General features: G+C 33.1%; 3 protein-coding genes across 8 annotated transcripts in view; 2 read left to right on the top strand and 1 right to left on the bottom strand.

Moving 5' to 3' along the window:
• The window catches only part of cyp33 (peptidylprolyl isomerase cyclophilin-33), a 32050-nt gene extending 26954 nt beyond the window's left edge, over positions 1–5096 (top strand). For 2 of the 4 annotated variants that reach the window (XM_076473697.1, XM_076473695.1), the window contains 2 exons: positions 4143–4209; positions 4944–5096. In XM_076473697.1, coding sequence (XP_076329812.1) covers positions 4143–4198 — 56 coding nt within the window. In that variant the 3' untranslated portion in view covers positions 4199–4209; positions 4944–5096. Of the gene's footprint in view, positions 1–353; positions 483–4142; positions 4210–4943 lie in introns of all 4 variants that reach the window. The other 2 variants (XR_013019212.1, XM_076473696.1) reach the window with 2 other exon arrangements.
• A 146-nt stretch (positions 5097–5242) lies between these two features.
• Positions 5243–25101, top strand: LOC143235481 (uncharacterized). The gene is made up of 2 exons (XM_076473698.1): positions 5243–7281; positions 21190–25101. The coding sequence occupies exon 1, from the start codon at positions 5427–5429 to the stop codon at positions 5916–5918; it is 492 nt and encodes a 163-aa protein (XP_076329813.1). The 5' UTR covers positions 5243–5426; the 3' UTR covers positions 5919–7281; positions 21190–25101.
• The window catches only part of LOC143235478 (sodium-dependent proline transporter-like), a 39488-nt gene continuing 28836 nt past the window's right edge, over positions 14660–25311 (bottom strand). For 2 of the 3 annotated variants that reach the window (XM_076473692.1, XM_076473693.1), the window contains exons 5-13: positions 24029–24163; positions 22855–22958; positions 22340–22464; positions 21739–21854; positions 21217–21345; positions 20195–20294; positions 17882–17982; positions 17343–17501; positions 14660–15563 (exon numbers count right to left, since the gene is read on the bottom strand). In XM_076473692.1, coding sequence (XP_076329807.1) covers positions 15399–15563; positions 17343–17501; positions 17882–17982; positions 20195–20294; positions 21217–21345; positions 21739–21854; positions 22340–22464; positions 22855–22958; positions 24029–24163 — 1134 coding nt within the window. In that variant the 3' untranslated portion in view covers positions 14660–15398. The remainder of the gene's footprint in view (positions 15564–17342; positions 17502–17881; positions 17983–20194; positions 20295–21216; positions 21346–21738; positions 21855–22339; positions 22465–22854; positions 22959–24028; positions 24164–25311) is intronic. The other variant, XM_076473694.1, reaches the window with a different exon arrangement.

Raw genomic sequence — 25311 nt, 5'->3', positions numbered from 1 at the left:
AGATTGATTTCTTGTACACTTTAGGCAAATTTCTTAATCAACTTCAATGTTCCCTTTGGCTTGGCACTGCATGTATAAGCATCTCATCTCAATATTGTAATCACTTTTATTTGATGAAGCATTCAACACAGGTTTTTTTTTCAACAGAAGCATTGTGTTTATTTACTATTTACATTTTGCATTTGAACAAGATTGGTGATTCCATTATTTATTTTTTTGCTTACAATTATACGTTATTTAATAATTAAAAAAATTATTAATGGGTATGAATTCCTGAGTTAATGCTTTTACTACAATGATTAACCAAACCTCTTCTCTTCCATCTCTTCTACTGGGTGCTTGCCAACAAGCAGAGGAAGGCTCACTCTCAGTCAAGGCTGTCCATGATATGATTTGTAGCAAGATGGAGGCATATATATGGACTGAGGGTGTCTCTTCATGAGGTTCTAAGGTGGCTTTTACAAGTGACACAGGAATGAATGGTAAGAATTTAGACTCAATTTTTTCAACTCCTTCCTTTACTAGGTCAGCCTCAAGAGAGGATCATTTTAAGCAGCCTCTCATTTTCTTCAGTTGGTTAATAGTTGTTAAGGCTTTGGAGATCTCTCTTATTGCATTTGACTATTTCTTTCTTGTCAGTGGAAAGAATGGAAAGTGACTACTGGGTTTTCCTTCTTCTCCTTATATTGCTTTTTTAATGCTGGGAGATGTGCCACTCAGTTAAATAACAGGATAGTGGTGCCTTGTCCCCATGTTTATCAGATCAGCATACTTTGGTTTATCACTGCCAGGAAAAAGCCTATTTAAATTTTCAGTGGATGGGACCTACTATTGGATCTGTGAGGGGTCTAGATTGGAACACTTGATCACTTAAAATGGATCACAATTCTCTCATATTCATCTTATGATTATGAATGTCCTGAGATATTTATCCAACTTTTATTGGAAGGTTACCAGTGTTCCCATCAGCATCTTGAGGATTTTATTGGCTTCTGCTTTTGTAAGATTGTCTTTTTCTGTTCTTCCTTTGATCTTCTGGCTGGTTTGTTGTTGGAATTTATTGGGTAGAGACAATTTGTTAGTAAAAGTTATTTTACCACCCTCTTCCTTCAAGAAATTATGGATAGCTCTTTTTCTCCTTTCTTTGTTATTTTCTGGAGCTCCAGATATGTTTGAGTTCGAAATTGATATTACCCATTTCCTTTTGTCTTTATCATTCTTGGCTTCTTATCTTTCTGGCTCTAATTAAGGAATATTGGCTCACAGGAATATTAAGGAATATTTTAATTTCCTCCTTCATTTCCTAGGTCTATTGGTTCCCATAATAGGGTCCATTTGTATTCTCAAGGATCTTCAACTCAGACAGAACAACAACTATAGTGTTTTTAACTGTTCCGGAGGTAAGTAAGCAGTGGGTGCACGATTACATCACTTTCTTAATGTTTGGATTTCTTTCACTGTGGATGCATGGGTACTTCAAATTTTGACTTTAGGGTTGGTCATTTAATTTATATCACCTCCACCATTGTCTGCTAAACGTGTTTTATTTTCACTTTCAACAGATGCATGTTGAATAGAGCTTCATTACCAGACCATAAGAGAGTTATTAGTCAAAGTACAGTAGAAATGGTCGATCCTATTCTTCTGGAATTTTATTACCATTTATTTATGGAACCCAAGAAGACAAGAGATATATGGAATATTTTCTTACCCTACATTACCACTTTGTACCAGGGCTCTGGATAACCAGATTCAATGTTACTGACACTTATCTCTATATTCTCAAAGCAGAATCTTCTCAGAGGTTTCTCTGGTTTGTTCACAAGGGTGGAATGCTACAGTTCTGGGCTCTTCCATTTTTTTTCTTACATCAGCACTTTGTCATTTGCAGAGTTGTTTGAGCCTTTTCGCCTCATGAATTCCTTTGGCCTGTGCACCCATCATTATATCCTTTCGTGTTATTTGGCTCCAACAAAACTTTTGTTTTTGGAGTTTTAAAGTTATTTTACATGTTGGCACATCCTCCTTTTAAGCCTTTAACTAACCATTCTTTATTTCACTTCTCTTTTAAATTTTATTTTTTGTTATTGTTGGCTTGTGGACATCATCAGTCAGAGTTGTTTGTAACTCATATACATAGGACTCTGTATTATTCCACATTTATCCTCTTCTATCCTGATAGATCTTTTTTTCCCAAGACTAGCAGCCAAAAAAGTGGAAAGATCCTTCTCATCAATCCATTTGCCAGCCATTTCTTGTCTTTATGACCTCTTTTATCCCAATCATTTGTTATGTCAGTCATATCAGGGCTCACAGTTGTTGTGTGGCTCATACTAACTCCTTTCAAGGTACTAGAAACTGTTTTTTCATTCATTGAGATCCTGCTATTTCCCATGACATGCCTCCCATTACCCTTACGAGATGCATAAATTGATTCACATGACCTGTAATGGATTATCATTTCAGGAGAGAAATCTTTTGCATCACATCTCACAAGATTCATCATATTTCTATTTCAATAGCCACAAAGTTGAACTGCCCTCTAAAAGACACTGTGTGGGCTGGTATGTGGACTACACCTAATACTTTACTATATCATTACTTACATGATATGGCAGTATCCTCTTCTGATGGTATTTAACCACCCTGTGGGATGTTCCATAAGACCACCTAGGTACCTACAGGTTGATATTACTTTATTATTGCCTGCCACTTATAAATAATCTTTAGGTTGAATAAATAAGGATTGGGTTGCCTTTAAAAATGTACGAAACTTGATTTACCTATTGCATAGTTTCCAGTATGTATGGCATTCACATTCCTGTCATTTTAGCCTGAAGGGTTGTCTTTTGAACTTTTTTAGATGGAGGAGAAAGTTTGTCTACCTAGGTGTTGCTTCCTTGCTCTGATTCTGGTGGTGTGAAGTGCATCACTCTATGGCTACAGGTTGGGATCCGAACAATAGAAGTATAAGTGTGTGTGTGTGTGTGTGTGTGTGTGTGTGTGTGTATATATATATATATATATATATGACATTGCAGTCCAATAGCCCTAGCCAACAATGTTGGGATATAGGTACCATGACCCCTTAATTCCAACCCTAAGTTGTAGAGGTTTGGCTATCTGGTTGGGACTATCTTAAACTTACAATTATTTATTATATTCTGCCTTTAATATAGGAAGTAGGTCCGGGTGAAGAGCATATCTGTTCTGCATGTAGTGTGGTTTCCCTACTCTTGTATCAGTTTGTACGCTGTTTTATACAGATGTATTTTGTATGGATCATGCTAGTAACAGCCTTTCCATCTTCTCAATGTGAGATTCTAGCTACAGAATATATTTTGAAAGTTAACATTTTCCAGAAGTGAAAATGTTATTCCAATAATTCTTAACTCTTATGACACTCTCATGCTCTACCTCCCCACCAGAAATCAGTTTATGTCCTGAAGAAAGTGATTACATTATCAGGATGAGGTCCTTTTATACAATGCCTAGATAGAGGGCATATTGAAGTTAACAGAAGAATTTGGAAATTTAATTTGCCTTAGCCAGTCAAGTGGGGTATAAAGAGTAGAACAAATGTTTTCTGTGCATAGATGGGCAAAGAGTGGAAATTCTCAAGATTGAGAAATAACTATAGTGTCAGTGGAGGTGTTATGGGAAACACATTTTAAATTTAGGAAATGTTAACTTTCATTTAAAAAATATCTTGATCTACATTGAACAGCAACAAAAATAAATGTACATTAATATAAAAATAAATAATACTTTTTGAAGGTGTCCTAGTGTTGCATGTAAACAAAAGCAGTGCCATCCGTGTTAGTTTGTTATAACTGCATAATTTAAAGAAAGGAACTACTATCAGCTCTGGACCACATTAAACAGAATCCAAAACAAATGATATTATGCAATCTATAAAACAGTAGTGTACAAATTGATTCAGTCCTCATTTAACATTTTCATACCCATGTCCACTTGCAGACTTCTTGTTCTAAGCACTGCTTATATCTTAAAATTGGAAAGTAACCAAATACAACACATCTTTGATTAATAATAATAATATGAAATTTTGAGATTTTTACTAAAAGTCAGATGGATAATACTGTGTTAAGTCAGTGACTGGAGTACTCTTTGTATTGCAGGCTTGATGGAAAGCATGTTGTGTTTGGACAAGTTATCAGTGGTATGGAAGTGGTAAAGAGAATAGAGGTAAATTAGAAAATTTACATACAGATAAAAACATCAATTTACATATCGTTTTTTTGGTTTTAATAAAATTATGTTATAGGAGGTTTTTAACTTTAAAACTACATTGTAAACTTAGAAGAATATTAAAACCTAACAACAACAATTTGGGTAAACTATTTTATTATCACTGAAACAGAAGTATAAAATTTAAAATGTTACCCATGCAGTTGGTTGTAAGGTTTAAATAATCACCAAAATAAAGTTACAAAATTAATAATAATGTTACTCACATGGTTGGTGTGAAGTTAAAAGTTGCTTTTGAGAAATGTCATTTAATGAAGTTATGAAGTAATTAGAAAGCTGTTGAACAAATTTAGATTTAACGTGATATATTGCAACTTTCTTATCCATGAGTTACTTTTAACAAGGATACAATGACATATAACTGAACTTAGTATCTCTTTGTGAAGATAAAATGTGTCCTTGGGTTACTTGTTGACATAAAACCTTCCAGATATCAAAGTTTGTGCCTTTAAACTTGATATATTAAAAAAAAGTCTTATTAGTTGTTGATGTAATTTGATTAAAAGTGCTTTAGTGGATAATGTTTAGTTTCTTTAATGAAGATGTCAATAACAGTAAAAATACCTGATTTTGTCATTCATAAATGTTAAAAAGTGTGGAGTTTGAGATTTTACACGTAACAGAGTGATATTCAGATGGTCAAAACCTTAATATTTGTCTTTTTTTTTTAGTCCCTTGGAAGTAAATCTGGGAAGCCATCTGACAAGGTCATGATCTTTAACTGTGGAGAACTTGTTTGAGAATTAGTTGTTGGTATTCTGATTGTATGAACAGCTTGTACAAATCTATTTGTTTGTTATTTCTAATTAAAATTGACAACTTCATCTGAGGTTAAAACCATTGTTATTTTACCAAAAACCTTTTTGGCTCACTAGTTCTACCAACAACTAATTTAAAGGAAAATGAAAATAATTATATAATTTCTAACTCAGAATGGCTGGTATGGGTAATAACAATTTTATTGATAAACAGAGAGCAAAGTTTTGACCTTCCTAGGACATCTTCAGGTTAATAAAGAGAGTTTGCAAGTGACCATTGCCGGACATGTCTCAGGGACGAGAGTATAAATGAGTATGAGATTGTAGGGGCATTGCAGTTGGACAGTAGATTCTTAATTTGTAAAGGTGTTCCTTTATATTGGTTTTAGTTGCTAAATGAGTAGGGAAACAAATAAAAACAAATGCAAAATCAAAGAAGCCAAATTTCTGCCCTGGTCAACTGTAAGTGCAGTTATTATGAAGTGGAAAGGTCTAGGAGCAACAACAGCTCAGCAGTTAAGTGGTAGGCCACACAAGCTCATAGAATGGGACTGCCAATTGCTAAAGCATGTAAAAATTGTCTGTCCACAGTTGCAACACAAATTACTGAGTTCCAAACTGCCTCTGGAAGCAACTTTAGCAGAAGAATTGTTAGTTGGGAGCTTCATGAAATGGGTTTCCATGGCCAAGCAGCTGCACATAAGCCTAAGATCACCTTGCACAATGCCAAGCTTTGGCTGGAATGGTGTAAAGCACACTGCCATTGGACTCTGTAGCAGTGGAAATGTGTTCTCTGGAGTGATGAATCATGCTTCACCATCTGGCAGTCTAATGGACAAATCTGGGTTTGGCAGATGCCAGGAGAATGCTACCTGCCTTAATGTATAGTGCCAGCTGTAAAGTTTTGTGGAGGAGGAATAATGGTCTGGGGCTGTTTTTCATGGTTTAGGCTAGGCTTTTTAGTTCCAGTGAAGGGAAATCTTAATGCAACAGCATACAATGACATATTAGAGAATTGTGTATTTCCAACTATGTGGGAACAGTTTGGAGAAGCCCCTTTTTTGTTTCAGCATGCAATGCCTGTGTGCACAAAGTGAGGTCAATAAAGACATGGTTTGTCAAGGTTGGTGTGGAAGAACTTGACTGGCTTGGGCAGAGTGCTGACCTCACCCCCATCAAACACCTTTGGGATGAATTGGAATGCCAACTGTGAGCCAGGCCTTCTCGCCCAACCTCACTAATACTCCTGTGGTTTAATAGGAGCAAACCCTACAGCCATGTTTCAAAATTTCGTGAAAAGCCTTCCCAGAAGAATGGAGGCTATTGTAGCAGCAAAGGAGGGATCAACTCCATATTAATGCCAATGATTTTGGAATGAGATGCTCAACAAGCACATGTGGGTGTGGTGGTCAGGTGTCCACATACTTTTGGACATGTATATCTCAATATTTTGCAGACTTTCATATACCAAAAAACAATCACGTTTTTAGTGATGTACTTTTAATAAACCAAAAAAAAGATTTGTTTGCAAATATTTTAATTAATCTGCATGCAAAAAAGTGATTTTCATGTAAAGATTAAAAATACTGCAAGTGAAGGCAGCTGTTAAAAAATTTGGTGGTGAAGCTAATTTTCCATCTAAGATACTACACAGAATTAAAAGGCAGTATAATGAAATTTCTGACAGTGAAAGTCCTTGTGATCCACAACAGCATTTCTGATTTGTATTCTTCAAAATACTAGTTGATAATATACTGATGCAGTATATTTAGTAACATCCCCAAAATAATGGATTGCTTCAAATTCCTTCAATATTTAATACAAAAGAAACAACTCTGATGGAAAGCAACAAAGGATTTTCAATTTGCATTCAGACATTAGTCCTGAAATCAGATATGAGGTAAAAATTCTAAAAAAACATTCTGAAAGAAAAGAAAAACAATACGGAAATGCACAACATAAAGTTATTAATGTTTTCAGTTAATTGCAGAAGTGATGCAATTTTTACAAACATGGTCTTAGCTCTTCAAGTTTACCTAAGCCAGTCACAATGGCTAGTGCTGAATGTTCTTTGAGTAAACTGAAATTAATAAAATCATATTGCCAATCAGCAGTGAGTCAAGATCATCTTAATTGCTTGGCTGTCTTGTCAGTTGAGAGTAAGGAAGGAAGACAATGAAATTTCAGAAACCTTAGAAGATTGGATGAGTGACAGTTCAAGAACATTTAATTCTACGTTAGCTAGAATTCTGTAAGTACATTTTATTTTTCACTGTTATTATTGCATCTGCTTCCATTTGTTTATGTTTCAAAACTGGGTAGGCCATTACTAAAATTCAGTTTCAGATGCATCATAAATGGTTATATTTTTTTATCTCTAATCTCTCTTTCTCATGCACACATATAATTTCATGTATGCTGTACCAGTGGGACCCACCATTAATTCTTGCACCTGGGGCTCCCTGCACTCTAGGACTAGCCTTGTGTTTACCTTACGATAGTAGTTGCATGGTTACACAAAGAACCATGCATTACACCATGCTACACAGATCAAGTGGTGAACTTGTTTACCATATGCTAATAACTATTACAGAAATATTTATACAGCTTTCATATTAATCTTTTTGCAGATATTGCTCTGAAAGAAACGTGATAATGCATTTAAACAAATAGTAACCTAAAATACAGCTTAAATATAATTCATATTCAAACTGGTAGTTAAAATTTAATTAATGTTTCCTTCCATAGTTAAAATACATTTTGTATGTTATTTAGAGTACCTACAACTGGAATCTTTAGATATCCTCTGTTGTTTGGCTGAGAGTTAAAATATTATAGGCCTTTAGCAGTTGTATGTTGAGCATAATTTTGTTACACCTGATAACTGACCACTCTGTAAACATGTCTTTATCAGTGCCTGCCTACTAACCACTGTAACATAATTATTGACCATTTATGTATCAATGCAAGTTGTCACAATGCCACTTTCTCTTCAGTACTTCCCACAAGATTAGCTATTCTCATCCAGTGCTGGTATCTATGTGCAAACTGTTTTCTTTATGCACCTACAAGCCTTCTGCACCCCCTTATTGAATAAAATTATTCCAGCATGCAAATCATCATGCATCACTTCACCATTAGGAGTGTAACATACACATGTGATGCATGCAACTCCCTTTATATGCATCTACCAAACTATCACTTCCCATTTGGCAATGCTTATATTTGAATGTTTTCCTTTGCTTGTTTTAAATTTCATGTTCAGCTTTTGTATACTTGCAAAGTGGTTTTTATTTAAATTACTTCCAAGTTTATTCAGACTGTTTAGTCTCTTTAATTTAATTCCAATTTATTACTGTTACATTATTATTAATAATTTTGATGTTTATTCATTATGAATTCCAGAGTTTGTGTTACCACTTCAGAAGTCACATTTTGCAACTAGCTTTATATCACAGGCCTCAGGTGCAAGTGCTTTGACTGGAGATTTATCAACATTTATTCATAGGGAAATTGTAAGTTAAGAGGTCAACCTCTGTCTCTAGACATTGCCCCACCTCCTTTCAGGCTAAGGACTTGGATTGCCCATTTTCACTTCCTGATTTTGCTGTGCCTTCCTATAACCCTTGTGAGGAGTCAGTAAGGCCTATTAGTCTCTGTAAATTTCATTTCTCAGGTGTGAGATGTTTTATTCCTTATCCCTATTTCTTATGAACCATATCCTTCCTTACTATATGACCAATTTTCACATCCTTCTTTGGTTTTTCCACCCTTCCTCAAATATTTGAATACATGCTGACCAATTTGCCTCAAAATTAAGTAATAGGTTTTGCATGCCTCATACCCCATGATCTTCAGATTGGTTTGCTCTTGCATATCATCTTGCAGACTGTTCTTTTCTAGACCAACAATTGTTAGGTTCTTTTTTATCTGTTTGGGGGCAATCACTGAATCTCCTGTAAGCCTGACCCATGCCCAATATTCCTTTCTTCATTGTACTCTTACAATTCTTTTAGATTATCTCTTTACCATCCATCTTCTTTTGAGGGTCTTCACTGAAATCCTGAAGGGTTTTCTAGTGACATCCTTTTCTTTCTTTCATCTATGTTGGCTTGTATGTTCTCTTTGCATATATGTTTTCTCTATTGTTGGAACCTTAACCAGCATCTTATCTTTGGAAGTTATGTGTGGCCTCATTTTTGTGGCATTACATATTTGACTTGATTTCTTAGTCCTTGGAGTCACAAATAGCATCAGTGTACCCTTTCTAATCTTCTTGCCTATTTGTCTCAACTGAGCCCAGTGTGGCACCTTTTACAGTTTCTTGTCATTCTTCCAACCCTTCCTTCTCAGGGTGCCTTGTGTTGTTAGTTTATTCAAAGATGCACATTACCTTTCCAACAGTGTCAGTGACTACATGGTGGGTTATGGTCCAATGGGAGCTTATATTTTAGATTTTCTTCATCAGTGGTATTGTTTCTTCAAGTTTTATTCAAAGGATTTGTGATCCCATTTCTTTCTCCATCTTCTGTACCTGTTTCCTTCCTTCCATCTTTGAAACCAATAACTGACCAGCATCTATTGGAGGCACTTCAAGACCTAATATCTCAGCAGACCATTGAAGCTGTTCTACATATTTCTTCAGGCTGTGTTCCAAATTATCTGTTATTCCCAAAATAATAGGGACTGGAGGCCAGTTATCATTTTGTCCTGCCTCAAGTGATTTGTTCATCTGCTTTGTTTTACCATTGATCAGTTTCTCACTCTACAGTGGATGTATTCTCTGGATTTGTGGATCTCCAAGATGGTCATCACTAATGCTTATTTACATGTTCCTATATCAACATGGTCTTGTCCATAACTTTTGTTCATCCATCACCGAGGGATGGGGTACCATTTTTGCCCCATACCCTTCGGTCTAGCTTTCATCCTTTATATTTTCTGGCAGGTGATTAAAGCTTTTGCTCACCATCTTCATGACCATTTTTTGCTTGTTATAGTTTTCATGTTATAACTTTTAAAAATAGTTTGCATATGTTTATGACATTTGGCAGATTATCAGTAAATATCACAATGCTTTCATATGCAAAATATAAAATTTTTGTATTAAGTCTTGATATTTCTTAAGCAGTGTTACTCATGCCCTTTTTTCTTTTTGGATGCTGGATATGCAATGTGCAAGGTAATTTTCATTTTAAGGGTAAAAATAATACTTTTTATGCATCAGCAAAATCCTTATAATGTTCAGATAGTTCTCAAACATTTTTTAAGAAAAAACTTTATATTTTATCTTTTATTTTCCCTAATGAATCTCTGTACAACTTCAGTCAATTTGACCAGTCTCTCATAACCACCATAAAAAATTAGAAAATATAAATTATGCCTTTTTTGTTTTAAAATGACTACAAATTATAACACGAAAACATGAATGTTTAGACTAAATGGCTTAAATTTTATGTAATATTATACATATATGTATACTTGTTATATCAACCTTTTAATAATGCCAAGCTAACAATACAGAAAAGTTACAATGACATGGCACAGGTGCAAACATATTAACGTATCCTATGGTATAAAGTGGCTTGTCTTGGCTGTATTGTAGTAGTAGACTGGTATTTGGTAAAATACAGTTACATTTCAATTATAATACATTATATGTATACAGATTTTTAGTATTTACAAACAAGTTCTTAAACTTTTCTTAAAACATAGAAAAGAAATAAAGAAGTAGAGCAATTATTTCTTCTAGTTACAACAACCTTTGCACTCAGTTGCTGCTTGTTGTAGCTTGCTAAACATTAAGAACTTTTATACATGGAGGATGTGAAATGAAATATTGTTTTTCAGATTTTATACATACATGTGATTAACTATTAAATTATAAATTTCTGTATCAATACAGTAGAAATCCATTATAACTTATAAAGAGTAGTAACTAACCTGTATTTAGGTCTATAAAAATATGAAATTTTCAACCAGCAAAAAGGTTTGTCTCAAAAGAAAGGAAGGATGCCTTTAGATTTGAAAATGGCTGAAAAAACCACAGGGGACATTCTGATTCGACTGATTATTTACATGTCACACATAGAAGTTTATGTAAGGGACTGTTTCCTAAAATGGAAAGAGGTTAGCTGAGTCTGGGCCTTTGTATCTGGTTCAATACATGAGCAATATCTTAGCAAATAAAAAAGACAGGAAGTTTTTATTTTACATTCTTACTTGTCAATATCAATAATTTTAGTTCCTAATTTGTAAAAAACTATAGACTTTGTATTTGGACATCACAAACACCTAATTTGAATCAATGCTGCATTGAACATAATATGACATACAAAAACCAATGTTTAGGATTTTTTTTATATTTACTTCCAAATTAAGAAATTAACCACTGGATCATACAATTTGATACCATACTTAATGATATAAATTCATAAAATAGTAGTTCAATAAAAGTTTGAATGAGAGTCAACAAACGAGATATGACATGGCCTTTGACCCAGGACCTGTCACAATACTGTTAAAGAAACATTTATAGTAAATGGATATTGACTGCAAAGCTACAGTAAAGAGAGGTTTATATTACAAAGACATTTGCAAAATATCTATTAAAATCAAAGGCTAAAACTGTGGAGTTGTGAAACAATGGTGTACTCTTCAGGAATAGCATCACAGCTCTATAGTTAAACAGAGCTGTCCCTTGCAAAACCTATAGTAATATATTTTCATGTAATGATGAGAGCACATAAACTCTATGACCTATACTAAAACATTTTATTTCTTACACATGTGTGGTAACAAAAAAAGAGAGTAAAATAAGGGATTAAGTAACAAAAGTGTCTTCTAACATTTACACTAAAACAACAGATAAAGATATTCAATAAAGATAATAGAAAACATAAGTTTAAACTACAGTTTTGTCATCTACACATCAAAAATAACCCATAGGATTAAATGACAGCATTTAGTCTAGAAAAGTATGGAAAAACTAAAGAAAAATCAGTGTAAAGATACAACAGTAAAACAGAAGACTAAAGTACAGTGGTATCAATTAGATACATTACAAACAATAGCTAATTTATAAAGAATCTCTTTATCATATGGTTTCTTCTTCATCAGGTTTTCATGTTCCATATTTGGTCATTCTTTAAGCTTGGGCATGACCTTAACTAGTTATGTCTATATTCCTACATTCTTTTCATTTCAGGGGCCCTTGCTTCATTTGTTCTTTATGTGGATCCTGGTCTATGGTGAGTGGTCCCTAACCAGGTATTCTTCAGTTATAAATATGCACTGTACAGCCATCTTAACTTGTGCTTCAACTTTCATGGCTTCACAATGTTCCCTGTTGAGATGGTGTGTTCAACAAGACTGCTTGTGGGTGAGTAACCTTGCAATGTAATTGCTTCATAATCTTGCCCATTTCAGATCAATACCACCCATGGATTGCATGAGTAAATCAAAAGGGAATGGCTGCTCATCCCTGGTATGGTCTGGTTTTCAAAATAGGGTTTTTGGTCACTGCACTATCTCAGGTGATGATCTTCCAGACTCTCCAACACATCCCTCCTTTTATTTCCTAGTGGAATATGGGAATTCTTACTACTTTTCAGTTCCAAGGTGCTGAGATGGTCAACTGTGGAGGCACCTTTCCTGAATGGGTTCCACACAAAGATGGCTATAACCATTCAATGCAGAGTATGGTTGTGTGTGTTCTGTGGGTATAGATGAGACAAAATATTCCACTATAAATTAAACAATCATTAAGGAATGATACGTCAAATTGCAGTTCACCTCTTTGATTGGAAGCCCTCATCCTAAACTTGCTAAAATCAGAGGTTCGATTCCTCTTAGTGGACTCAGCAGATAGCCTGATGTGGCTTTGCTATAAGAAAACACACACACTCATCCTAATGCTATGTGGCTTTCAGTACCCAGTGGCTGGGTTTTACATTTAGAGTGGAACCAATCATTTTAAATACTTGCACACCTTTATGGTTGTCTGTATTCTTCCCTCAGTTATAGTTATTCTGTGTTTTGGGTCACAGTGGAGGTAAGAGGAGTTGTATCAGTTCTGTCCTTTTTGCTACCTCTTCTATCTTATTCTGAGGATGTTATTGCTTTTAGGATGGTTTCAGTCAGTTTTGCTGTTGGGGGAGTTGGTTTATATTTCAGATATCCTTTCAATGTCAGATGTTGGATCCTCAGATCATTATATCGAATTTAACATGTCATGCTCTGGAGCTAGAGTGGTTCTAGATTCCATCTGGTCTCTTGAACTTGATGTGAAGTTGGTATGGTCATAATCCTACCCGTGTGGCATGTGTTTTGGATGAAGATGACTTATCAAATACACTCTATCACATCCTAGCCACTGTACAAAGGGGCACATCCATTGATTTACCCACTTTTATACAGGGTGTTCAGAAAGTCACTTTGCAGTTTTCTCTGTTAATAAATATATAAGTGCACATCCATGAAATGTGTAGTAGATAAGGGCAGAAAAAGTACAGGGTTAGGATCACTATCCTGTTTAGTTCTCTCCAACATGGATGTGCTCCTATCTTTTCCTCACAGAAATTCAAATACTTATGTTAACACCATTAGCATTGTAACAATGGTATTTTCACATATCTTTAAAATAGTTATGTCAATATGCTCATTCATGTGGTAATTATACTACATGAATTTTTATACTACACATTTCTTGGATGGGTGAAGGATATACATGATATATTTAGATCTGACTCTTACTTCCAGGAGTATCCTTCAGACATTTTTGAGGGTATTTACGTCATACTTTCTCACCAGTTCTTCCACCAAATCATTGTGAGATTCTGGCTAACTTTGTAAGAGGAGGGAAGTACCATATCAGAAGTGATAATTTTCCTACACTGAAAATGTATTTTTAATAGGTACTTCCCTCTGGTGTTTACATCTTCTGCCAAGGTTTGAAGTGATAGTTTGGTAGAAGCATCACAAATGTCATGATCCAATTGGTGGTAAAGTGACACATGATGATTAGCATGAGAGACATGTGGAATAATTTGATACCAATAAAGGTGAACAGAAGGCCTGTAGCACGTGTAAAGAAAAATGTTTGCATTGGATGAGAATAGCTAATTTTGTGAGGATGAAAGTACTTATAATTTTCCAATACTGAAAATGTATTTCTGATAACTCTTATATCAACATCATTACCATTACAAGAATGTCACTTTCACATGACAGAACTATAAAAATTATGCTACTATCATTACTATTGTAACAATACCATTTCCACAACAGGACTTGAAGAAGTTATTTACAACATTACCTTAGCAACAATGCCATTTTCACATGACAGAAATTCAAATACTTATGTTAACACCATTAGTATTGTAACAGTGGTATTTTCACATATCTTTAAAATAACTATGTCAATATGCTCATTCATGTGGTAATTATACTACATGAGATTTTCTCAAATATCTGATAAGTATATTTTTAATGAACAAACAGTGAACAATGAGAATTCTGACTGAAATATATAATTCTACCAAATGCCAAATAAACTGAAAGACTAACATGAAAAATGAAAAGGTTTCTGTGGGTAAGAGTAAACTGAAACTAGAAAGATACACATAATATTTTTTTGTATAAAACTTTTAATGTATCTTGTTAATGTAAAGGAAGGATACATATTTATTTTTACAATGTTAAAACCTTAACCACACAGCTTTGGTCTTTTTTTTTACCAGCTTTTCATAAACTTTTGAGGTCTAAATACAAAAATAATTGCTCTTTACAAATGAATTCACCCATCCTTATTTTTACTTATTTGCTAGACTTTAAGAAATCAAATGAATATTAAACTTGCATATTTACAGTTTGGCAAATTGAAAAATTCCACATTCCATCTGTTATGAAACTTGTATGTACTAACCTTCAAAAATTTTTTGTATAAGATACACATATTAATATCCTGTCTCATGTATTCCATTTCTTTGAGCTTCTGCTACATAATTTACACTTTTAATAAGCATGTGATCTGTAGATTAAAAATGTATACATAAAGGTATACAATAAAAGTTGTATAACTGTCACATATTAATTTACTGTAACAGGTTATGAAGATTTAATATTGTTATTTTGATTATTTTATTGAAAAGTTGTTATCTTTCTCACACAAATTTATTAAATAAACACTGATAGTAGATTCTGAAACTAAAAGAATGTTAACTGGTGACATGTGTTACCCTTATGCCTAAACAACATTCATGCAAATAAAGCTTTGTTAAGGAAATACCTAACCATGTATCCTAGAATAAAACACCCAACTTGGTTTTATTGTAATTAGTTCTTTAGAATTCTATGGTGTGCAAGACTTCATTTAACATTTGTTTCAATCATAAGAGCAGGATTATCTATTCCCTGTGATTCCACTTTTTCCATTAGAACAAGTCCAGTTGTTCTTTTCTGGAAATATTTTATTCTGGCTTCACTGTCTCCTGGTCCCCAGCTAGATTCAGGCCTGACAACCTTCTTTATATTCTGTTGTGATAAAACAATAATCATACTGTAGAACATAATGCTTTTAAGAGAAAATTCAATGAAGTTCTTCTAAAGGCTGTACATTTTTCTAAAGAAATTACTGTTTCATGTTTTACTCCACTTGAATTATATTAAGCAGCTTACAAGAATATATGTTTCACCACTAACATATAACAAGAATTCACCAATCACAAAATGGTTTGCCTTTTCATACATATCTCATGAATTTGCCTAAAGGCACTAAATGAGAAAACTTAGCAGCAGTTTTTGCATATTTTTAATCCATTTAACATTATTTCCTCAGCTGAGGTTTTCTATGTACTAAAAATAGAGGGTAAAATTAAGAAGGCTCAGCATGGCCAGGTGGTAAAGGCACTCGACTTGTAATCAGGGGGTTGCGGGTTTGAATCCCCATCGCACCAAACATGCTTGCTCTTTCAGCTGCAGAGATGTTATAATGCAACAGTCAATCCCACTACTCATTGATAAAAGAGTAATTCAACAGTTGGCAGTGGATGGTGGTGATGACTAGCTACCTTCCCTCTAGTCTTACACTGCTAAATTAGGGATGGCTAGTGCAGATAGCCCTCGTGTTGCTTTGTGCGAAATTCAAAAACAAACAAAATTAAGAAGTGTTTTTTGTTGTAGTACATATCTACTATCCCTTACATTGCAAGTGATATTGTAGCATATTCTGCACGACTATGTTAATTCATTATTTTATATATTCTTATTCTTTTAAATAATTTTTCTTTTCTCTAAGAACAATCAATTAAAAGCCTGGTATTATTCGCAGTCCATGATTTCACCTTGAGAATAGTGAAAAAGATTCTGTAATTATACTATTAAACTGTTCTTTCGTTTGTAATCATTTTTAAACTTTATGATTTACCAAGAGTTTTCAAACGTTTTTGAGATATAGAAAAGTTTCTCATCTCAAGCAGCATGTGCCCTACACTTTTTCTGGTATAGCAAGGTAGCTAGCAAATCTTTCCATGAAGAGAGTCATAAACTATTATGCAATAAATTTTGCCTTGTAGAAACTGGCCTTGAGAACCTCAAAGTTACTTTATCCTACACTGTCATCTCATACCAAGATACAGTGGAGCGCCATTAAGCCACAAACCAGTAAACCCCAAAATCGCTTAAGCCGCTGTAGCAAGTCTTGTCACCGCTAATTTAAGAACGTGTAAAAACGTGGCTTATGAATTTAATCCTGGCTTTATAACTTCAAGGGGATATTTAAAAAAGGATTTGCTTTAATTTGGGAAATAAATAAAATATATTACAATAGAAATCGACCGTTAATATACCTTATCCGCTCTCTATATCAGCTTTATGAAGGCTGCCATTGTTACTGAATAACATCTCTCCATACATTAAAGTTAATCCGCGGTAAAGCTGTGAAAAAAGTGATCAATAATTAAAGTATTATTTTTAATTCCACAATCCGATATTTTTGTGGAATTGTATAAATATTGGCCACAAACCCAATAGAAATCACTCCATTGATGATGATGTACCAGTAGCTTCCTCAATTTTCCACAAAGGTTTAAGCTGCGGACCACTTAAGCTGCGGTTAAACAGGTTGACCCCCCAAATATCGCAGCTTAACGGCGCGCTCCACTGTACCAAGCAAGGAGGTAATATTACATGTTCTGTCAGTCTTACCTGACAGTTCTTTATGGGTATTAAGAAACCCCACAGATATTTTATCCTGTATTAGCCTCTTACCAAGATATTAAACAAAGTTAATGTTACACAATCTTTCAAACTTACCCGAAAGTTTCTAAGAAGTATAAAGAACCCCCACAGCGGTATCTGACACATAGATATGAGGGCTAAGAGCCAACCAATACCATCAGCCCAAAGTGAATATTCATAATTCTCTCCATACTTTATCACTTTGTGCTCCCACAAGCTGTACACAAAGATACACTGCAGAAAAGAAAAATAAAATGAATAAAATGTTTAAAACTCATGAGTAATGTATAAAATGAATAGTATTTAATAAAGAATATTCTAAGTTACTGAAATCATGCATACATATGATGACCACAGGTTGATTTTGTTACTGTTCTGTTAGTTAATTTTCCATTTATGTTACAGAAGTTGAGTAAACAACAAATTTTTTCTTACTTTTTACTTCTCATCTACATTGGAAAAGCTTATGTTCCACTCTTTATAGAAATGTTGTTTAAGTTACTAAATATATTACTTATATTTTTTTTAAATAGTCTAAAAGGTATTTTGAATGAAACAAGTGTTGTTTTTCGCCTACACACACAGCATGTATATCAGTATTTACTGGAACATACTGCCAATATTAAGGGTGATATAACTAGCCAGCAAGCCCTCCAAAGGAGACCAGGACGAGAACCCAACATGAACTCCAGGTCATCACAAAATCGATTTACACCTGAAATAAATATAATTACACTACATAATTATTTAGAATCATTTAGTTCCTCCAGTCTCTAGCTTTACATATTACACAAGATACATACTAGAAGTTTATGTCTAGTGTTATAACTAAAGGCCATAATATCTAACGAGTAAATCTATGACTGTCAAGAAACAATGTAAATGAATATCAATTGAATCTGACAAACTCAACCCAGTTGTTAAATCCCATCTTTTAGTTTTAAATTATGTTCATACATTTTTGTGTTATCATGCCAAACTGTGGCATTAAAGGAAATGTATAATTATTGCATTCCAAGACTGATTTTAAATAAAAAGGTGCTGATATTTTAAAGACAAGCATTACAACATTTACATACAGGTTTGTGTTACAAGTTAACACTTTTCTTACTTGAAAATATATTTCCAATAGACACTCACCTCCTTACTCAATCTTCTTCAGCATGTCTGTCAAAGAGATTTACATACCACTAGCCTTGAAGCAACTCCCACCAACTTTTATGTGAACTGTGCCATTGCATGAAGACATCATCACACAACAAAAGTTCTCCATGCACACCAACCTCCCCTACATATATGCACTCATGAATCTTCATTCTTTAGCAAGGAAAGTAAGAAAATGTAGATTAGAAGTGTGGAGGTATTTGTTGGAGATACATTTGCAGGTATGGAAAATGTTAATTTCTGAAACAATAACTCATCTCTTGACATCAGCCAAAATCCAATGTTGATATGATTCATCCTTCAAGTAGAAGATGATGTTCAATGGATGTGATACACAAAGGCAGAGATTTCACAGGGACACATCCATGGGAGATCATATCTATTCTTGTCTAGGGAATACTTTTCACTCATATAGGAAAAGAAAAGAGGCAAAGAAACCATACTTATGTCACAGTACATGGTTATCAAGGTATTCTTACATAAGTCATCAGACAGTCTTTACATGTAATGTAGTTGAGGTTTGTTCAGATCATACCTTATATGCTCTCTTAACTCTACACTCAGACTATATGGGACTAACTCCAGCTGCAGAACAAATGCACTTTATTGAAAATAATATGGATATATATATACCAGTAACTCCCATCTGTCTCTATGGGTTTAATGCCAAATGCAAGAAAAGGATATGTGAAATACATCGTAGGTGTGTATGGAGTACTCATCACAAATTTACCATCAAACTCTACAGAACTTATACCAACCATGGGAAATGAGTATATTTGTTTTGTAACAAGTACAGGTAATAAGTGTGAAAATCTCAACTTTACTGAACAGACAGTGACTGATGAAGGACATGAGCACAATAAATACTTAATGTTTTTCTATAGTGAGTGTTCACTTTTACTCATGTGAACATATTTTATGGGATAAACAATCTGCAGAAGAAGGCTCTGTAATAAAGCATTATTGTTCCATGTGTATCTCATGCACACCTCAACCACTGAACATGTGTGCTGCAGGAGGAGGGTATATGTGGCATACATAATGTATCTGATCACCAGTAGCTAGGAAGTGATAAGTGGTAAGGGTCTGCCATATTCAGCTGAAATGGGTTGGGGGAATTAATGTTGGATATACAGTCTGGGGTGTCAGTCTGGAAAGGTCTATTTTTAAAAGTCAGCAAGCATAAAGCAGAAACGTGTATGGTGTTGGCATTTGAAACAAAAGCTAAAGAAAAAAGTTTTATTAAAGAATTAAATGACAATAAATTGAAAACAGATTTGAAATTAAAACACATCATTGCTCCACAGTGATAATCTATGATTGCAAATACATGAGACTTATTGCACATAGAGGTTTGTTGCATGGTGGTGCAATTCATGCAAAAGTAATGTAAAAATTAGGTGAGAGTTGCTTAAAGCCTGTGGCATGCTTCTCTTTGGAGATGCACGAAGGAAGACAGCTAATCTACGTGAAAAGGTGAGTTGTCTCAGGAGATATATTTTTCTCTCTTTACAATCTCTTTGATTTCATGAGTATAATTTCAAGAAATGTCAACTCTCATTAGCTCTGCTAGACTGATGATACAAATTATCATTCAGTGAAACTGTGTGTGGCTTTATGTTACTACTTTTAGAGGTAAAGAAATCTAAACATGCATTTTAGCTGATTGTTGAGTTTGAAGCAAAAACAAAACAAATTACACAACTTGTTAATTGCTTGAAAACAGCATTTCAGATTTCATTACATATACAGTCGCTTACCATAACCCCACATAAGGGCAATTAGTTCACAGATGGCAATAAATGTCACACCATACCCGCCACCATAGGTATCCATGAGGTTCAAAATATACTGTCCTCCCTGAGAAGCCAAGTAATTAAAAAACATTTAATATATATATTTTTATTTATCTTTTTTTTTTTTGTGAGGCATGAAACAAATGGAAATTACTTTGGAATGTATCATAACATAATTTTATTATTAATTTCAGATCAAACCAAATTAGTTACATACAACAAAATTACAAATCAATCCATTATTGAATATAGTTAATATAACTTATTGTTCTTATTTTTAATGATTAGAATATAAACCTAATGAAATCTCATGATGTTTAGCCATTTTAGGAGATAAAAGCTAGTACTAAATCCATACATAATTTAATGATGGAAAATAATCCTTATATAAATAAAATATATAACAATAAAACACAACATAATAAAAACTGTTAATAAAAGTAGCATTAAGAAAAGATTAGAAAATTACTTATTTATGAAACAAATACCTACAAATAGTTTGCTTCATTGAACTATCATAAATTTTATGTTCCCTGAAAAACTAAATGTCAGTGTACATAATCCTCTATAACAATGTCTAGTGACCAATGAAAATCTATTAAATGACTGACAGTGTAACTTTAGAGTAGTGTAACATTCAAGAAAAATTACTGAACAACTCTGTTGTTTATCTATAAAGTCTAGTAATAGAACAATTAAGATAGTATACCAAAACTGACATTATATAATAAATGTTATGAATACTATTGCTATTAACCATGTTAAATATAATAAAAAGAAGAATTTGCTAAACACACTAGGCAGCATGTCTAACACAACTAATCTGAATTTTACTATTCCCAGTGACTTTACAACACATACAGATGAGGCAATTAGGTTAGTTACAAATGTGTCAAATTTTCAATAATTTAAAATATTTAGAACATGTTTAACATAAGAAAATGTGTTGTTATATGTAGAGTTACCTGAAGACATATCTCATTTACCTGAGTGACACAAGGTAATCCTAGGAAACAACAGATAATACAACAGATGAGAGTAAGAGGAACTTTATGTCTGCGTGATGATGGAAACTCATCATAAACAGCTGTCAGAAATGTCTCCAGCAGAGCAAACTAACAGAAAACAAACTTGTATTAGAAGAGGCATGTATCCTGACTGTTTTACCTGCAAAATAGATATATAACTAACTAATAAACATTTATTAATACATAAAATAAGAGCTTTAGTAAAAGATATTCCAAAAGGAGTTGTTGACTCGTTGATTATGTTGCAAGCTGATAATTACCTACTATAACAGTTACTCCCACCCTTTGATGTGTATTTTAACTCAACACTGTTCAATAATTCAAATTTTATTTATTATTACTACACTTATTTTAAGTAACCCTTCATTATATCAGTATTAACCTTTTTTGCACCTTATTTTATAATGTAAAAATATCTGAACGAAATTTATGCTTCTTATATGGCTCAGGAATTAAGAAATCACCTTCTTATGTACTCACCTCACTATCAAGTCCCAGAAGGAATAACATAAAGAAGAACAAAACTGCCCATAGCTGTGGAAGCCATTCAAGCCGAGATAAAGCTTCAGGATATGCTATAAATGCTAATCCTGGACCTGCAGTGAATAGAAAACACCTCTCAAACATTAGAAATTATTTTTGTAATTTCCATAAAATGTGGTTTAAAATTGCAATTCTAAATTACATCTTGAGCATTTATTTGGAAACAAAACTACAAATTAAAGCACTTAGTTGATCATGGAAGAGATGGTATAGCTTTAAATTTCCATTTCAGCTTAACAGAGTTTTAGTTTGTAAGTTGTTTTTTTTATTACAGTAAATTACAGCTCCACATCAGACACACAAACTAGGTTATATTCAGCCCAAAATAATATAAAGTTATGTGCGTGAACAAAACCAACACAAACTTTAAAAAATCAAAGAAATCCTCATATTTATACCTATATTTTTCTGAACCCAAGATTAATGTTACCTCCATAGTTTTATTTCTTTATCATATTTAATTTGGCACAATTGTTAACAAGTGCAATCCTGCATAGGTTTAGCAAAAATAATAATACTTCTGAAATTACCTACTAACCTTCCTTGGCAACATTTCTGATATCCAAGCCTAATTCTTCAGCCATGTTCCCAAGAACAGAAAAAATGACAACACCTGCTATTAAGCTTGTTACAAAGTCAAGAGAGCTGACAAACATGGCATCCCTAATTAAAAAAAAAAGAAAATTACATCAAATACTAAGATGCCAACCTAATTAAAAAATGCAACTTTATAAGCTTCAACTGCCTTAAATTATTAGCTTAAATTATTTAACAAATAATTTACAACATTTTTATCCAACAACTACTCTGTACATTATATACAATCAATCATAAAATATATGGAAAATTAATTCATCTCTTAAAATCGTTTATTTGAAATCAACCTGAAAATACAACTGTTTATCAAGCTGTAGGAGAGGATGAAATAGACTGAAAGTTTTGATAAATAAAAAGCCTAACCCATCTCGTTTTTTGTTCTTTACTTTTATTTCTTTGATAACATTAAAAACATTCTCTGTCTAAAATGAGCACTTGAATTACTTGAGGGCTTACTTGTGAACTTTGTTCTGAAATCTGTTGTAGCTTCCATACATAATTAAGCCACCCCAAGAGACACTGAGGGAAAAAAACAACTGTTCTGCAGCAGCTCTCCAAACCTACAGGTTAAAACAAAAATAAATAAAAAATCTTCAGAATAACAAAATATTTTCAAAGTAGCACAAATAAAGAAGCATGTTGTATATATAGTGACTGATCAGAACAATTTAAATTGGCAACTAAAAATAATTTAGTGACAGAGAATTCATAAAATTCTGGGCATGAGTTAGTATTGTAGAACAATATCTGAAAAAAAAATCCTGTTAAACTTTATTATTTTAACTGATTTGTACCTAACAGAATTAACATGGATGTTAAAATAAGAAACTTTTTTTTTTTTTTCAAAATGGTTTGTTTGTATTTAAGTACAAAGCTATACAATAAGCTAATTGTGCTCTGTAAGTTGTAAGTATGCATAGAGGCCACTGGGGGCTTTCAAAAGTGACATGGAATCCTTTAAAATAATGTATAAGATCCCAAAACCAACTTTAAAATATAGTACTAAACATATTAAAGAAATGCAAATTTCATTGTTTTGAAAGACATTGAGAAGTGCAAGGATAAACTACAAATACATAAGGAATGATAGGTTCCAATTTATTGATAATCATTATGGTTTACATGAGAAAGATGCACATAAATATTTATTTACATCTGTGTTAAACATAATCAGTACTGAAAACCTGGACATTCTAAGGAGACCTAAATAACTGCTACACTTAGTTAACTTTCACAGCATTAAGTCTTGCTATAATATGGATACTTAGGAAGTTCCTTTACCTTAGTTGTCTGTACATTTAAAATCTAATGATGTTTTTACCTCAGTTAGCCTTCAGTACATCTGTCACAAAAAGAAGATATTAACAATATGTTTAAGCTATAGAAATCATTGGTATAGCCTCTTAGTTGTACTTTGGGATAATTGATTAAATCTCTGTATGTTTTCACAACTATATACATTTATACTATATATATAGATAAGAATATCAAACACTGATCAAAGTTTATACACTGGCTTAAACCAGTGATCTGAGTCTAGCTCTTTTCTTACAATCCACATATGTAACCTCCTACACCAAATGTCAAAACCAAATTCATTTTATTACTTATACTATAACATGTTACATACCTTAACATCTAACAGTTTTCCCCACTCTGGTACAAAGAAATATTTAATCCCGTTTACAGCACCAGGTAAAGTTACTCCTCGCACCAGTAATATAATCAAGAAAATGTATGGGAATGTTGCTGTGAAGTAGACCACCTTAATACAACATAAAGAAAGGTTTTAATTTCAGTTAAGTCTCTTCTCACATTCTTAGGTATAATGTAAAAAATATTTATCTCTACATCATGGTGTAAATGTAAGTGAAATTTTACAAGTCAAGGCTAATATATTGTAAAAACCTAATGAGCAGGTTAATGTGTAACATTTAAAAACATTCGGTTTTATCAAAGTGGGCTAAAACTTTTCTAGTAAATATAAATACACACTAAAAGTTAGCAAAGTTAAGCAACAATTTTATCTGGGAAATATTGTCATGGATTTACTGTTATGTATTTTTTTTAAATATTGATGTTTGTTTTAATTAATATATGTTTAGAAGTGTGTGTAACTTATATTGTTAAATGTGTAGTGCAGTTCTGCATGTTCTCTAAATTTGTAGAAGATTCTCAAGGGTAAGAATCAACAATGTATGATGTGTGTGTGTAAAACAACAGTATTGTTGCCTCAGCTGAAATTTCTACAAAACCTCTTCTCAAGCTTATAAAAGATAACCAACATAACATGCATGGAGACAGTATAATATTGTTTGCCTGCTACAGTCAGTATATCATAAACCTCAGAAGCTATAATTGTGGTAACCACTAATTAATTGGAAAACTACAGGTATTTGACAATGAGCATGTGCAGATTTCAAACATCTTGAACTATTAATATTCAGCAAATTAACTTTGAATGTTAGTATTTCTATGAGGACGTCAGATATTTTCATTGGAGAAAAGTCAACTTTTAAACGGTGTGAGGCTAGCCATTAAGTGAAGTATAACAATATCAACATAGAATATGCTCCTCATGAACCATTGATAAAATATTCAGTTCCAGATCAGATAGAAGACTCAGTATAGTTTGTAATAGCCATTATTATAAATTGTATTATTGTTTGTATATCAAAATATATTTATGTTGAGAAAGAAAAATGTGTGTATCGGTCTTGTTGGAAAACATCATAAATTTGATGCTTATAGACTTTCATTTAACTTCTAAGTTAAAATTTTTGGCTATTTGAAACTGTAACACCTAACAGACTTAAATAATAACCTGGAGACTCATCTGAGATAGATTATAGTACATAACAATATAAATACATACTACATTTGACCAAAGTTGGGCTACAACTTTATCTGGTT

This window comes from Tachypleus tridentatus, chromosome 12, assembly GCF_004210375.1.
Source record: "Tachypleus tridentatus isolate NWPU-2018 chromosome 12, ASM421037v1, whole genome shotgun sequence".
Taxonomy (NCBI): domain Eukaryota; kingdom Metazoa; phylum Arthropoda; class Merostomata; order Xiphosura; family Limulidae; genus Tachypleus; species Tachypleus tridentatus.
Note: the sequence above shows the minus strand (reverse complement) of the source record. Positions and strands in the feature narration are given on the sequence as shown.

Bases quoted from the DNA above. Each gene is read 5' to 3' on its own strand.
- LOC143235481 (XM_076473698.1), top strand. From the start codon at position 5,427: ATGAGTAGGGAAACAAATAAAAACAAATGCAAAATCAAAGAAGCCAAA.